Raw genomic sequence first — 17,349 nt, 5'->3', positions numbered from 1 at the left:
AATACTTTCAAATGTTGAAAGGCTAGACAGAGTAGATGTGGAAAGGATATTTCCCACGGTGGGAAAGTCTAGGACAAGAGGAGACAACCTTAGGATAGAGGAATGCCCTTTCAAAACAGAGATGCAAAGAAATTTCTTTAGCCAGAGGATGGTGAATTTGTGGAGTTTGTTGCCACATGCAGCTTTGGAGGCCAGGCCGTTGGGTGTATATAAGGCAGAGATTGATAGGTTCTTGATTGGACATGGCATCAAAGGTTACGGGGAGAAGGCCGGGAACTGGGGTTGAGGAGGAGGGGATGAAAAAGGATCAGCCATGATTGAAGTGGCCTATTTCTGCTCCTTTTTCTTATGGTCTTAATGAAAATTGAAACAGACAGCAAAATATAAAGAACAATCTACTTGAGGAACTCAGCAGGTCAAGCAGCATCTGAAGGGAGGAAGGAATTGTTGAAATTTCTGGTTAAACCCTTCCAAACACTGGCAATTCTTTTCCTTCCTCAGATGCCACTCAACCCTCTGAGCTTTTTCAGCAGATTGTTGCTTGAAATTCCAGCATCTGCACTCTCTTGTGCCTCCCATGCAATGGACGACATATAATGTTCTTTAGTTGGCATCTGAATCTCATTTGTGTTCCAGAGTTTCTTGTGCATTTGCTCCATTTGTAGGAACTGGTGCATCAAAGCAACATGCTTACATGTGATCCCATGGATCTCAGGATATAGTGACATTCCTGCTAAAGGGTTTTAATGACTGTTCCTTGTTACAAGCTATTAGCAGTGCCTTTACAGAGAATAATCTCGGAACTGAACTGAAAGTACTGGATATACAAGAAGCCTTTGTGGAAGAGAAATGGAAAGTTTTGTTTTAATACAATTTTGAAGTGGATTTCAATTGTGGGGGAAAAAGTTAAGTTTATGCCATGTGTGGATAGGACAAAACAGAAATGTACATTTCTCAAGGTTATGAAAAATAACTGCAAAAATATTAGAAATTGGAAAGAGTCATTAAAGCTTTAGCAACACTGTGGGTCCTTGACTTTTCGCCCATTGTTCATTCGCACTGACTTTAAAGGTAAGTTGCGTACAAAATATTGATGAAAATCAGAAGAATTGCAGATGTTGAAAATGTGAAATAAGGAAACAGAAAAAGTTGGAATTATTTCGTAGATCAGACTATGTCTGGAAAGAGCAAGAGAATTAGCAGTTCAAGATCAAGATTCTTTAGCAGAACTGGAACTGAAAATAGTCTTGAACTTGAAATGTTTTATTTTCTTTCGGAAGATGCTACCTGACCTGAGTTATTGCAGTATTTTTAGTTTGTTATACAAAAAATTAATCTAACCCTTCAGTGCAAATTCTGTTGAATCTCTTGCATACATGCCACCAACTTAAACCAGGTTTATAATTGGGATGTTTCATATAAATTGCATAAACTAATTCATCCTGACAAATTAATGCATTGCCAAACACTGAATTATAGGACTGCAACTGCATTAGTAATCAGTGTGCAGTTTATTTAAAAGGAAAGGACACCAAGCACATGCAAACACCTCAAAGTAAAATTAATTATTAGAGTATATCTCTGTCACTACATACAACCCTGAGATTCTTTTTCTGCGGGCATATTTAGCAAATGTATAGAACAGTTACTGTAAACTATAAATATCGTAACCTGTTAACAGTAAACAAACTGCAAATGCAGATGGAAATAAATAGCAATAAATAATGAGTATGAAATAACAGGATGAGAGCTCTTAAAAGTGTAGTTATACCCCTTTTTTGTTGAAGAGCCTGATGATTGAGAGGTAGTAACTGTTCTTAAACCTGGTAGTGTTAGTCCTGAAGGCACTTGTATCTTCTACCTGATAGCAGTAGCAAGAAAAGAGTGGGTGGTGCAGATCTTTGATGATGGATGCTATTTTTCTACGGCAACATTTCATGTTGATGTGTTAAGTGGTTGGGAAGGTTTTACCCGTGATGTTCTGGGCCGAATCCACTACCTTCTGTAGGATTTTCTACTCAAGGGCATTGGTGGTCCCATATCAAGCCATAACGTAGCCAGTCAACATACTTTCCACCACACATCTATAGTTTACCAAAGTTTTTGATTACGTGCCAAATCTCTGCAGACTTCTGAGGAAGTAGAGGCGCAGTAGTGCTTTCTTCACAATAATATTTATATGATGGGTCCAGGACAGATCCTCTGAGATGGTGACACCCAGGAATTAAAGTTACTGGCCCTCTCTACCGCTGATCCTCTGATGATTACTGGCTCATGGACCTCTGGTTTCCCTCTCCTGTACTCTACAATCAATTCCTTGATCTTACTGACATTGAGTAAGTGGTTATTATTATTACACCACTCAGCCAAGTTTTCATTTTTCCTCCCTGATTCATGCTGATTCATCACCCCCTTTGATACAGCCCACAGCAGTGGTATCATCCACAAACTTGTATATGCTGTTGGAGCTGTACTTCGCTGCACATTCATAGGTGTAAAGTGAGTAGAGCAGGTCTAAGTACACATCCCTGTGGTACTCCTGTGCTGATGGAGATTGTGGAGATGTTTTTGCAATTCTAAACTGAGGAAATTCTGTATCCTATTGCACAAAGGAGTATTGAAGCCCAGGTCTTGGAGTTTACTGATCAGTTTTGAGGGGATGGTGGTGTTAAGTGCTGAGCTGTAATCGATACGGAGCATCCTGATGTACGTATCTTCACTGTCCAGATGTTCCAGAGTTGTGTGAAGAGCCAATGAGATGGCCTGTGATATAGACCAGCTGCTTCAGTAGATGAATTTGAGTGAATCCAAATCGCCACTCAGACAGGAACTGATGTGCTTCAACACCAGCCTCTCAAAACACTTAATCACCGTGAATATAAGTGTTACTGGGCGATAGTCATTTAGACAGATTACCATGTTCTTCTTGGGCACCAGCACGATTGAAGCCTGCTTGAAACAGATGGGTACCACACACTGCCAGTTGGTCAACATAGTTTTTCAGTATTCAGCCTGGTACTCCGTCTGGCCCAGCTGCTTTCCTTGGATTTATTCTCTTGAGAGCAGCCTGCATGTCATCTTCAGATACTGAGACCAAAGGATCATCAGGAGACTTGGGGGTACAAGATGGTTCCTCCCTGATCTGGTTGAAGACATTGAGCTCATTTGGTAAGAGAAGCTCTGCCCTACGTCTCAAGATTTAACTTTGTTGGAGGTTATGGCATTCAAACCCTGCCACAGCTTTCAAGCATCCCTATTTGATTTCAGTCCAGTCTGGAATTTCCGCTTCACCTGAGAGATGGCTTTCCAGAGATCATACCTACGCCTCTTGTAGCATTCTTGATCTTCAGACTTGTTTGCCTCTGATCTGGCTCTCAGCATATTCTGGATTTCATTGTTCATCCAGGGCTTCTGATTGGGGAAAAACCTGTATGTCCCACACTATTCTTGTAATGGAAATATATAGCAATTCATTCCGGGTCTATATATGCTATATCACTATGGAACCACACTACAGTGATTGAAGGTGATGGCTTACTACCAATTTAATGACAGCAAATATAGACTTTGTTAGCACTCACATTCTGAAAACGAATGTAAAATTAGATAAACCTTTGGATTATTGTGATGTTTTAGAGCATTCAGTGTTCAAATAACTTGAGGTGATCAGCCATCTATAGACTGACTTCTATTAAACTTATAAATTTTCCAAATGTATTTTCTACAGCGTGACATGACAGTACAAAGCTTTTGCACTTCCTGATCTTTTGTTGTCTTGCTTGATGTATCGATTATTGATGCTATCTTGTTTGCATGAGGTCAGTGTAGATGCCTTGCCATTACTTTCTGCAACTAAAGCCCTGAAAGCCATGTTCAGCCTGCTGAATTAACTGGCACAGAATTCTGGAGTGGGGATATTTTAGTTATTTCACATTACTGAATTAAAGAGACAAAGGTTTATAAATATAAAATTTGCCAGTTTTCAAATGGTGTGGCTGCAATAAAAACTAGTAGGTATTGGAGTTGTATTAATATATATTTTAATTTGATAGTACAATTGAGAAAGGTTACATGCTTATTTCTTTTCTCATTAATAAAAGTTGCCTTTTTGTAGCAACAGATTTCTCGTCCTTCACAAGAAGAAAAAGAAGCTGAAAAAGAAGAGGAGAAAGTTGAAAAATTAGAAAAAGAAGAGAAAGAGGAGAAAAAGGAGGAAGAAAAGGATGAAAAGGAAGAACCACAAAGGTAGGAAAACTCTAGGGCACTGTATCGAATACAGGTATGCATCGCTTAACGTCCATGATATGTTCTGCAAAATTGGACGTTATGTGATTTGGACGTTGTGCGAACACCATATTATATACTTTGCCTCTTGCTGCTGCTATCACTAGGAGTGGTTTTGCTGCGTTTGGAAGCCATGATGCACTTTACGGTAATATTTTCAAAAGAAAATTAAACAGAGATAACGCTACTACACTCAAGAGGTGTGCGATACACGAGATTGGTTACGTCCACCACGTCACGTTCTCCGATCGGACGTTGTTCAAATGGACGTTAGCGGCACACGCCTGTACTTTACAACCATGGTGTGTGTAGAAACTACTACTTCTGAGTACTACCCTCAGAAGTAGTAGTTTCTACACACACCATGGTTGTAATGTCTGGAATTGTCTGCCTCTGAGTCCTACAGAAGAAGGAAGCCTTTAACTCTGAGTGGAGTCAGAGGGATGCTGTTGTGACGGCGTTTTTTTTTTAGCAGGCTTCCTTGTTTTTACAAGGCTGAGTTGCTAGCTCGATGCTCAACCCAGCACAGATGCAAGGGAGCCGGCTGAATTCGAACTCGGGAGCCTTCACTCTGATGCCACTATGCCACCAGCCGGCAGGAGTCTTAATAATTATATAGTAAATAAGTATATTTAAGGTGGAGATGGATAAAAATTTGAAAGGTTGAGGAATTAAGGGTTTTGGAGAACAGTCAAGGAAGCAAGAGTTGAGATCAGTTGTAGATTAGCTAAGATATTGATAGATTTGGCAGATTTTCCATGCTCCTGTTTCCCTGAGTTGTGCCACTTCTATGACAGTGCTCCTTACTGAGCACTTCTATGTGAAGGCAGTAGATGAATGAGCAAGAAAGTGCTTGTTACTTTTGTTAGTAACCAATGAATCATGTACAAAACAGATTTTATCACACAAGTAGGTAATTTTAATAACAATCAGTAAGGCTCCCAGCACAATTCCTTGAGTACACACACGTTATAGTCTTCCAATCACGATACTGCTCTTCACCATTGCCCTCTGTCTCCTAGCTTTGCTAGCTTAGGATGCTATTTATCAAAATTAACTCATTGAGAGAATAATGCATTAAGAACAAGAAAAGACCAGCAAATAATATAAAAGGGAATCCGAAGATACTCCTATATCATGTGAATATGAACAAGGTTGGGAGAAGAGGTGATGATGGAAATTGAAATATCTGTGTGCCGTTGTGCCCAATTCTTCTACACCTCCATTTTACCTAAGTACAATTTCCCTGTAATAACTTTATGTAGCCTCTTTAGTACAGGGAAAATCCAAGACGCAGAATAAGATTCATTTCCATGGAATTTATGACAAAATAAATAAAAACAAAGTTCATTCTTTTTCAACTCACATTTCTTGACCCAAAGTGCAGAAGATGTTGTTTCATGTTACGAAAAATATCTCACAGTGCAGCTTCCCTCTGAAATGCAGGTGTTTGTTGTGGAGTCACAAGATACGGGCCCTAAATCCTCCACAACTACCTTGGCCTTTTTGTCCATCAGTAACCCCATTTACCCAATTAGGACTTCTTCCTTCTATGCCAGGGGTTCCCAGGCTGGAGTTCACAGATACCTCGGCTAATGGTAGGGTTCAATGGCATAAAAAAAAGAGTTTGGGAACCCCTGGCCTGTTCAAATGACTTTGAATTGTATTGCTTCTTTGATAGCTCATTCCAGGTATCAACCACTCTGGGAAATTTTGCCCTGTAGGTTCTCTTACAAACTCTCTCACCTTAAATCTGCTATTTGGTTTTGATATTTTTTTTTTATTAGTTTTTTTTATACATTTTCTACATAGCTACAGATTAAAAAAACCCAGATCAAAATGAACATTAATACAGTGCAAAAATAAACATACAATAATAATATGATACAAAGAAAGATAATTGAGAAAGCACCCAAATTGAAGACATGTAAAATTAGTATCCTCCCCAAGCCCCGCAACAAGAAAAACTCCAGACCAACCACAACACAATATAGAGAATATAAATCAGGACAATCAAACCCCCAAAACTGTAAATACACTTAGCCACAGAAGATATTAATGCCTACTACCAACAAAAAAAAGGAGCTGAAAGCAAGGGACCGAAAAAAACCTTAGTCAAGAGGAAGGTTATGAAAGTACTCAATAAAAGGTCCCCAGACCTTATGGAACTTTAAATCCGAATTAAGAACGGAATAATGAATTTTTTCACGGTCTAAGCAGGCCATAATATCGTTAAGCCATTGAGCGTGCGTGGGCAGGGCAACATCTCTCCATCTAAGGAGGATTAAACGTCTAGCCAGGAGAGAGGCAAAAGATAATACTCGACACTTAGTCGAACTCAGACGTAAATCTCTCTCACCCCAGAAACCGAACAAAGCAATTAAAGGGTTAGGTTCTAGGTGGTGATTCAGAATATGCGATAATGTTATGAAGACATCTTTCCAAAATTTCTCCAAACTAGGACAAAGCCACTACATATGAATGAGAGAGGCCTCACCCCTTTTGCATTTATCACAAAACGGACTGATGTTAGGGTAAAATCGAGATAGTTTAGATTTAGACATATGGACTGTATGAACAATCTTAAGCTGTAAAAGGCAATGGCGAGCACAAAGAGAGGTTGAATTAACCGATTTGAGAATCGAGTCCCAAGTCTCATCAGATAAGGAGGTATTTAAATCATGCTCCCATGCCATTTTAATTTTATCCACAGGGGCACATCGTAAGGCTGCTAATTTATCACGAATAAATGATATTAAACCTTTACCTAGTGGATTAATAGAAAGAAATAAGTCCATAACATTTTTCGCAGGCATTTCAGGGAAGTTAGGAATTAAAGGAGTAATAAAGTGTCTAATTTGGAGATATCTAAAAAAAATGAGCATTGGGCAGATTGAACTTAGCAGAGAGCTGTTGAAAAGAAGCGAAGCGATTGTCAATAAAAAGATCTTCAAAATGTCTAATGCCCTTCCTATACCAATCATGGAATGCTGAGTCATACGTAGTAGGTAAAAAAAGGTGATTATGTAAGATAGGGCTAGAAAAGGAAAAACCATGGAAACCATAAAATTTCCTAAACTGAGCCCATATACGCAGAGTGTGTCTAACAAGAGGATTAACTATTAATCTGGACAAACTACTAGGGAGTACAGAGCCAAGAAGTGCAGAGATAGATAATTCTTTAGTGGAGCTCAACTCCATTGCCACCCAATTAGGGCACTCGGGTTGGCCATAAAAAAAAGACCAAAAGGTAGCACAACGTATATTGGCTGCCCAATAATATAAACGAAAGTTAGGTAAAGCCATGCCACCCTCCTTTTTAGATTTTTGGAGATAACCTTTATTAATTCTAGAGCGCTTATTCTTCCACAGATATGACAAAATAATAGAGTCTAAGGAATCAAAAAAAGATTTAGGAATAAAAATTGGGATTGATTGAAATAAATATAAAAGTTTAGGGAGAACATACATTTTAACAACATTAATACGACCTACCAAAGACATAGAAAGAGGTGACCATTGTAACAGACTCTGTTTAATAGTATATGAAAGATTGGCAAAATTTTCACGAAAGAGATCTTTAAACTTCCTTGTGACTGTAATCCCAAGATAAGTAAATTGATTATGAACTACTTTAAAAGGGAGATCACGAAATGTTAATTCTTGTGCTTCTTTATTAATTGGGAAAAGTTCACTCTTATGTAAATTAAGTTTATATCCAGAGAGCTGGCTAAACTGGTCAAGAAGTGAAAACATTGGAGGTAAGGATGTAGACGGATTTGAAAGAAGAAGTAATAAGTCATCGGCATAAAGAGAAACTTTATGCTCAACACCCCCTCTCCAAATCCCGGTCAGTTCAGGACAATTCCAAAATGCTATCGCCAAGGGTTCTATAGCCAAATCAAAGAGAAAGGGACATAAAGGGCATCCCTGACGGGTGCCATGTTTGAGGTTAAATAACTGGGATTTCTGAAAATTAGTTAAAACGGAGGCAGTAGGACACAAATACAGTAATTTGATCCAAGAGATAAAACTTTGACCGAAGTCAAATTTTTCTAAAACTGCAAAAAGGTAGTTCCACTCTATACAATCAAATGCTTTCTCCGCATCGAGGGAAATAACACATTCAGGAATCCCAGTTGGAGGTGAATATAAAATGTTAAATAGGCGTCGCATGTTAAAAAAAGGGAGACAGTTTTTAATAAAACCAGTTTGATCATCGGAAATAATAGAGGGAATAACAGTTTCTAATCTATAAGCCAAGACTTCGGCCAAGATTTTAACATCAACATTAAGCAAAGAAATCGGCCTTTACGAGGAACACTCTGTTGGGTCTTTACCCTTTTTTAATAAAAGAATAATAGATGCCTCATTAAAGGAGGGTGGCAATTGGCCACACCTAAACGAGTCAGATAATACTGAGAGTAACTGAGGAGAGAGAAGTGAAGAGAATGATTTATAAAATTCTACGGGGAACCCATCAGGTCCAGGAGATTTCCCTGAAGACAATGCAGAAATTGCAAAAGATATTTCTTCTGATGATATAGGTGCATTAAGTTTGGCTTTAAAATCAGGTGAAAGCGAAGGAATATTCAGATTATTTTAAAAATGGTCAACAGAGATATTGTCATTCAAAGATTCAGAGGAATAAAGTCGAGAGTAGAAATTTTTAAATGCGTCATTGATTTCTAGGTGATCTGATGTAAGGTCACCATTCTCCTTCCGGATCTTTGTAATATGTTGTTTGGCTTTGGAACGCCTCAACTGATTGGCTAGAAATTTACCAGATTTGTCGCCATGGATATAAAAGTGACTCTTACTTTCAAGAAGTTGGCGTTCGACAGGTTGAGTAGATAGGAGGTTAAATTTAGCTTGAAGTTCTACACACTTCTTGTATAGTTCAGGGTTCTTAGTTTGAGCATACAGTTGATCCAAATCTTTAATCTGATTAATGAGGTCTAATCGATCTGCACAGGACTTTCTGTTAAGATTTGCTGTATAGGAGATTATTTGGCCCCTCAAATATGCTTTCATGGCATCCCAGACAATCTGGGATGACACTTCAGGTGATGTATTGGTGTTAAAATAAAAGGTTATCTGATCCTTAATAAATTTTAGAAAATCATCATCCGATAATAAAGTCGAATCAAATCGCCAGTGTTTATTCCTCTGAGGGAGACCAGGAAAATTTAAAGACAGAGTAATTGGGGCATGGTCAGAAATCAGTATACTCTGATAATCACAAGGATAGACAAATGGAATGAGTTGATTATCGAGTAAGAAGTAGTCAATTCTAGTAAAGGTATGGTGAACATGTGGAAAAAAAAAAAGAATAATCTCTCTCAGTAGGATGAAGGAAACGCCATATATCAGAGATACCATAATTAGAGAGAAACGATTGAATAGCTAAGGCAGATTTAGTAGGTGGTCTAGTAACAGAGGACGATCGATCCAAATTAGGATCTAACCAACAATTGAAATCACCACCCAGTATAAGAGAGTATGAGTTTAAGTCTGGTAGTGAGGAGAAAAAACGTTCAAAAAAATTAACATCATCGAAATTGGGGGCATACAGGTTTGCTAGTACAACTTTAGTATTATATAGTTTACCAGAAACAATAATAAAACGGCCATTTGTATCAGATATCTTATGGAGTTCAAAAGGAATATTTGAATTAATAAGGATGGAGACCTCCCCCTAGCTTTGGCGGCAAAGGATGAATGAAAATGCTGACCCGCCCACTTTGACAAAAGCCGGGAGTTATCAAAACAACGAATATGAGTTTCTTGAAGGAAAGCAATGTCAGCTTTGAGTTGTTTAATATGCGAGAAGACCTTCCTTCTTTTAACAGGGTGATTCAATCCCTTTACATTCCAGCTCACAAATTTAAGTGTATTAACCATTATCAATTGTTAGTGCGTAGAAGGCAGCAGGCATATAAAAAGTCAAGCAGTACAATAACAGTCTGGGAGCAAAAATGTAAACATAGATTCGTAGAATCAAAACAGAAACATGTCCTGAGTAACAAAGGAAACAATGAGTAGTGTTGGAACTGGAGAACCCGCCCCAGCCTCACAACCCAAAACTAGACGGCTACCAAAAAAAGCAACTAGCTCTACCAAAAAAATTAACCCAAGTATGACTTCCAGTTCTGTGTCGTTAACAACAGTTCCGTATAAATACTATAGCAAATGGTAGCTAGTTTATGCACTAGAAAACATAATTACAAATAGGAACAACTTCAACAGAAGTATAAGACTTAATACAAAGAAAACCAAAACTAACCTACCCACGAAAAATTATAAAAGATTAAAAGAAAAAAAAGGGGAGGGAGAAAAGGGGAAAACTGTAGATTCGAAGAGAGTACTTATCAACCATTTACAGGAAAAAAAGGGAGCAAAACTTAAACTATGAATCAACCAACAGGGAGGCCTTCAATAAAAACTCCAAACCTCCAAAACAAGTTAAAGTCGCTTGTAGATCTCTATAGATAAAGTTATACAAGAATAAAATGGATTACACACGTACAATCTAAACGTCCGCAGGGAAACATTAAACTCGGATTATCTATTTAGAAAAAACGCACCAAGTCCAGGGAGAGATTGTCTACAGCCCTTAGAATTTCAATAAATAATGTCTGAATTATTCAAGAAAAGTCTGAGTCCGGAAAAAAATAGCTTTACTACGAGAAGTACTTATCCACCATTTTAGAAGGTCAGACCGGGTTCCTAAGGAGACGAGCTGGCCGGAAGACTTCCAAAAAATGCCTCAACTTTCTTCACTGATTTAAACCACTGATATTCTCCAGTAGTAAGCGTAATTCGCAGGTCGGCTGGATTACGAAGGGAGGGTCTGAATCCACGATCAAAAAGCACTTTCATTACACCTTTAAACTCAGCACGCATCTTCAGAACCTGGGGGGCAAAATCCTCCACAAAACGAATGACTGTATTTTGAAACGCAAAAGTACCTCTGCAGCGTGCCTCCATAATCAAGCGGTTTTTCACCTGGTATTGATGAAAGCACAAAATTACCAGCCGTGGGCGGGAACCCAGATTTGCACGGGGAACGTAGATCCTGTGTGCCCTTTCAAGCTCAGGTGGAGTCGGAAGAAATTCTTTCCCAAAAATCTCACAGAGAAAATCGGAAAAAAATTCCACAGGAGAGCCCTGTTCGGTGGCCTCTGGCAAACCAAGAATTCGTAGATTACAATGTCTGCTACAGTTTTCAAGATCCACCATTTTGGAAAAAAGTTTACAATTCTTTTCCTCTAGGCTGGAGCATAGAGTCTCGAGATAAAGAACACGGCGTTTTAAATCTTCAGAAGTTGAATCGATGCGAGATAAATGTTCAGCATGTTCGTCCACTCTAGCGTTGATCCGATCCAATTTGGCATCCAGCTGGTTGAAATAAGTTCTAAATTCCTTTAAAATATCTTGTCGATGCTGTTCCAACGCAGCGAGAATGTCAACCAGCAAAGTCGTAGAAATTTCTTTTTTCCCGGTTTTAGCACTTTTGCTAGACATAAGATAGATGTTTTCGCAGGCAGGTAAAAGAAACCCAATAAAATACCTAACTAAGGTTTAAGAATGGAGACATGTAGTGCAAAGATAGGAAGAATGACGGAGCAAAAGTTCGAAGCAGCTAAGCAGTCGCCATCTTACCGGAAGTCCCGGTTTTGATATTCTGATATGACTGTCCACCATATCTATCCCTCTTAGAATTTTATATACCTCTATCAAGTCATCTTTGGGCCTCCTTCATTCCAGGATAAACAGTACTTCTGCTGTCTTAGGCTGCAATTAATATTAGCTAACATTTTCATTTTTGCAAGTGCAAAGCAGCTTCTACATTCTCTTCCTATACTTTAATGCCCTTCCTTGCATTTCATCAGACGCAGCTTCCCATTCAGAAAGCTATGCTAACTTCTCCATAATGATCCCGATAAATATGCAACTTTAGAGACCTCACTTGATGTACTGATTGCAGTTTTGGTCTCCATATTTAAGGAATGATGCACATTTATTACTGGGGTGAAGAGTTTGAAATTTGAAGAAAAGTCTGGAGAGAGGTTGAGCAGGCTGAGATTATGCTCATTTGAGTTTAGAAGAGGAAACCATATTGAGAAACCACAAAAATGTGAGGGAAATTGGTAGGTCAGACTCTGAAAGAATATCTTTCAGATGGGGGTGCAACGGAGCTTATTTTCTAGGGATCATGGTTCATTTGAATTCTCTTCAGAGAGCTCTGGAGATGATCAACGTATTTTGGATATGCCCAATTTTCTTATGTCTCTGGACTAGTTGAGGCTTAGTTTAGAAACTTTTCACCATCTACAGTAGCTTCATGCAGGGGAGGAATAACTCTGCTTTGTTGGATGGTGTTGGCTTCGCTGTGCTGTATCTGTGCTCATAGGTAAGAACTTTTATGGAACCATTTTGTGTTCCCTTAGGGAGTCTGTTAAAGAAAAAGACAAATCAGATACTGTCACAGAGGAGCCAGAAGAAAAAGAACAGTCTGCACCACGAGGGCGTAAAACTGCAAACAGTCAGGGCCGGCGAAAAGGCCGGATTCTGAGGTCCATGGCAAAAGAAGCCATTGCGGAAGAACCACCCAATCCCCCTCCTCCTCCTGAACTTGGTGAGTACCTTAGCACTCATGTATCAGTATGTCATTTTTACATTCTTCTAACTCTTTGTACCATTAAGTCTTTGACTTAAAAGGTGAAATCTGTTTAAATACTCAGTGAATAAAGATCTGGCAGTCATAGAAAAGTACAGCACAGAAACTGGCCCTTTGGCCCATCTAGTCCATGCCGAACAATTTAAACTGCCTGCTCCAGGACCATAGCCCTCCATACCCCTACTATCTATCCAAACTTCTTTTAAATGTTGAAACTGAGCTTGCGTGCAACACTTGCACTGGCAGCTCATTCCACACTCATGACCCTTAGAATGAAGAACTTTCCCCTTCTGTTCCCCTTAAACTTCTCACCTTTCACTCATAACCCATGACCCCTGGTTGTAGTCCCACCCAACCTCGGTGGAAAAAACCCACTTGCATCTGCCCTATCTATACCCCTCATAATTTTGTATACCTCTATGAAATCTCCTCTGAATATCCTAACCTATTCAATCTTTCAGGTCCTCCAGAGCCAGCAATATCCTTGTAATATTTTTATGTACACTTTCAAACTTATTTACATCTTTCTTGTAAGTTGGTGATGAAAAATGCACACAATACTCCAGATTAGGCCTCAGCACTGTCTTATACAACTTCAACAGGATACTTCCAATAACTTTCCCACGATTAATGTCAGACTCACCAGCCTATAACTTCCTGGTTTATTTTTAAGAGTCTTTTGAATAGCGGAGCAATATTGACTATCCTTCAGCCTGTGGTAAGGTTGATTTAAGTTCAAGGGCTCTTACAGTTTCTGCATTTGCCTCCCACATGATCCGAGGGAACTCCTTGTCAAACCCTGGAGATTTATCCACCTAATTTGCCTCAGGACAGCAAACACCTCCTCTGTAGTCTGTGTAGGGTTCATGAAATTGATGCCACTTTGCATCACTTCTATAGATTCTGATTTATTGTCATATTTCAACAAGCTCCCATATTCAATGGTAGCAACTCTGAGCAGTATCCAGACTGGGTACTGTGGGTTGGTAATCCTCTCTAAGCAAAAATATTTTTTATATTCTTATCCATCCAAATAAGCCTAAGAATCTTTAGAATATTTACTTCTGAACAAAGCATTATATTTTTTTGGTGATATCTCATGTCATAACTGTCGTTCTCAGCAACATCAGCATCAAACGTATCATTTTGGGAACATAGGTTTGTGTTTTGCCACTAATATGACATACATAGCTAAATAGCTCACTAATACGTACAGCCAGAGTACCCAAGCGATAAGGGAAGCAAAATAATGTATAAGTTAATGAAAAAATATAGAAGAGATGCAGCATACCAAGTGCTGTGTATATGTTGAGAGGGGAAGGGATGAGTAGGCAATAGCAGGTAAGTGAGAGAGAGATGAGCCCAAAGAGTCTATGCCAGCTCTCTAGAAAGCAATTTACCCAGTCCCATTCCCAACCCTCTCCCTGGAGCCCTCCAAGATTATTTTCCGCCTTTGTCAGTCTTATTCCTTTGGAAATCATTGATCAGCTCCAGGTATTGGAAGCAAATTCCAAAAACATTATCACTTACTTATCACTTTCTTCATATACATACTGCCTATATTAGCACATACAAATTAGGTGTACAAGTAAGCACTCATCCCCTGACTTCAAGGCTGGTCTAATTAATGAGCTCAAGAGAAAACTAGCCAGAAATATAAAATCAGGCTGTGAGAATTTCTATCAATATTTTTAAGAGTTAACAAAGTGAGCCAGTAGAAGATCAGTCCAGGGAATTAAAATTAGAAAACAAAATTACAAACAAGTTAAATATTTTGCATCAGTCTTGACTGCAGAGGATTAAAGTCACATCCCAGAAAATGCTATAAATTGAAAATTGCAGGGGAAGGGAAAGCTTGGGAAAATTGCAATCAGCAGAAAATGAAACCATGTAATTTGCTGACAGCCATCAGTTATCCAGGTCCCTGTTTAAAATATATATGGGGTGTTGTGGTAATTGTAGACAACATCTCAAATCTGGCACATTGTGCACATGCCTGACAACAGACTACAAAACAAAGCTGTGCAAAGGTAACCCATTTCACGTACACAGTTGAAAGAAAAAGTTTTGTGAACCCTTTACAATTATCTGGTTTTCTGCATTAATTATTCATAAAATGTGGTCTGATCTTAATCTAAGTCGCAATAATAAACACAATCTGCCTAAACTAATAATGCTCCAATTATAGATGTCATGTCTTTATTGAGCACATTGTTTAATCATTCACAGTCGAGGCTGTAAAAAGTATGTGGAGCATTGTACTTAATAACTGAGAGGACCCCTCCTTTAGCAGCAATAACCTCCACGAAATGTTTCCTGCAGCTGCTGATCAGACTTGTACAACAGTGAGGAGAAATTTTGGTTCATCAATATTTCTGGGATACCTTGCATGAACAGCCCTCCTTAGGCTTTATGTTCTCATTTTGTTAAAATCCTTTTCCTTTGACTTAAGAAGAGGTAGTGTAGTGGTTAGCACAACACTATTACAGCTGGGCGGTGTAGAGTTTAATTCTGGCACTGTCTATAAGGACTGTGTATGTTCCCCTCGTGATCTGTGTGGGTTTCCTTCAGTGTTCTGGTTTCTTTCCACAATCCAAAGACATTCATGTTAATAGGTCATTGTAAATTGTCCATTAATTACTAGCTGGTTGCTAGCTGGTGCAGCTCATTGGGCTGGAAGGGTCTGTACCATGCTGTATCTATACTGGCGTTAGCATCTCTTCGGGTCATGCCGTAGCACCTCTATTGGGTTAAGGTCTGGACTCTGACTTGGCCATTCCAAAACACAGATTTTCTTCTTAAACCATTCTGTTGTTGACTTACTCTAATGTTTCAGATCATCGTTTGTTGCATCTTTCAACTTCTATTAAACTTCAGGTGACGGACTGGTACCCTGACATTCTCCTGTAAAATATCTTGGTACAATTTTGAATTTGTTGTTCCCTAAACAATTACAAGCTGTCCAGGCCCTGAGGCAGCAAAGCAGCAGCAAACCATGATGCTTCTTCCAATATACTTCACAGTTGGGATGAAGTTATTGTATTGGTTGGTATTGGTGTGCAGTACTCTTTTTCCTCCAAACATAATGGTGTGCATTTCTGCCAAAATGTTCAACTTTTGTCTTATCTGTCCACAGGACATTGTCCCAGATGTGTTGTGAAACATCCAGATGTATTTTGCAAACTTGAAACATGTAGCAATCTTTTTTTTTGGAGAGCAGTGGTTTCCTCTGTGGTGTCCTTCCACGAACGCCATTCTTGTTCAGTGTTTTTCTTATAGCGGACACATGAACAGAGACTAGCAAGTTTCTTTCTGTAGGCCTTTTGCTTTTACATAGAAACATAGAAAACCTACTGCATTTTACAGGCCCTTTGGCTCACAATGCTGTGCTGAACACGTACTTACTTTAGAAATTACCTAGGGTTACCCACAGCCCTCTATTTATCTAAGCTCCATGTACCTATCCAGGAGTCTATTAAAGGATCCTATTGTATCTGCCTCCACCACCATTACCAGCAGCCCATTCAACACACTCACCACACTCTGCGTAAAAAAAAAAAAAAAATAAAAAAAAAAAACTTAACCCTGACATCTACTCTGTACCTACTTCCAAGCACCCTAAAATTGTGCCCTCTCGTGTTACCCATTTCAGCCCTAGGAAAAAGCCTCTGACCATCCACATGATCAGTGCCTCAATGACCTAGATGAGGAAGTGGAGGGATGGGTTAATAAATTTGATAATGACACAAAGATTGGGGGTGTTGTGGATAGTGTGGAGGACTGTCAGAGGTTACAGCAGGACATTGATAGGATGCAAAACGGCTGAGAAGTGGCAGATGGAGTTCAACCCAGATAAGTGTGATGGTTCGTTTTGCTAGGTCAAATATGATAGCAGAGTATAGTATTAATGGTAAGACTCTTGGCAGTGTGGAGGATCAGAGGGATCTTGGAGTCTGAGTCAATATGACACTCAAAGCTGCTACACAGGTTGATTGTGTGGTTAAGAAGGTGCATTGGCCTTCATCAACTGTGGGATTGAGTTCAAGAGCCGAGATGTAATGTTACAGTTATATAGGACCCTGGTCAGACCCCACTTGGAGTACATCTACAACCACTGTTTGCCTTCTGTGAGCAAGCCAATTCTGGATCCACAAAGCAAGGTCCCCCTTGGATCCCATACCTCCTTACTTTCTCAATAAACCTTGCAAGGGGTACCTAATCAAGTGCCTTGCTGAAATCCATTTACACTACATCTACTGCTCCTCTTTCATCAATGTGTTTAGTCATATACTCAAAAAAATTCAATCAGGCTCATAAAGCACGACCAACCTTTGACAAAGCCATGCTGACTATTCCTAATCATGTTATGCCTCTCCAAATGT

General features: G+C 39.1%; 1 protein-coding gene across 13 annotated transcripts in view; it reads left to right on the top strand.

The window, feature by feature from the left end:
• The window catches only part of ncor1 (nuclear receptor corepressor 1), a 273,467-nt gene that overhangs the window by 129,536 nt on the left and 126,582 nt on the right, over positions 1-17,349 (top strand). For 12 of the 13 annotated variants that reach the window (XM_073053048.1, XM_073053047.1, XM_073053056.1 and 9 more), the window contains exons 15-16: positions 4,115-4,245; positions 12,738-12,925. In XM_073053048.1, the coding sequence (XP_072909149.1) occupies positions 4,115-4,245; positions 12,738-12,925 (319 nt within the window). The remainder of the gene's footprint in view (positions 1-4,114; positions 4,246-12,737; positions 12,926-17,349) is intronic. The other variant, XM_073053052.1, reaches the window with a different exon arrangement.

The sequence above is a fragment of the Hemitrygon akajei genome, chromosome 8 (assembly GCF_048418815.1).
Source record: "Hemitrygon akajei chromosome 8, sHemAka1.3, whole genome shotgun sequence".
Taxonomy (NCBI): domain Eukaryota; kingdom Metazoa; phylum Chordata; class Chondrichthyes; order Myliobatiformes; family Dasyatidae; genus Hemitrygon; species Hemitrygon akajei.
This window is presented reverse-complemented; position numbering and strand designations above follow the sequence as displayed.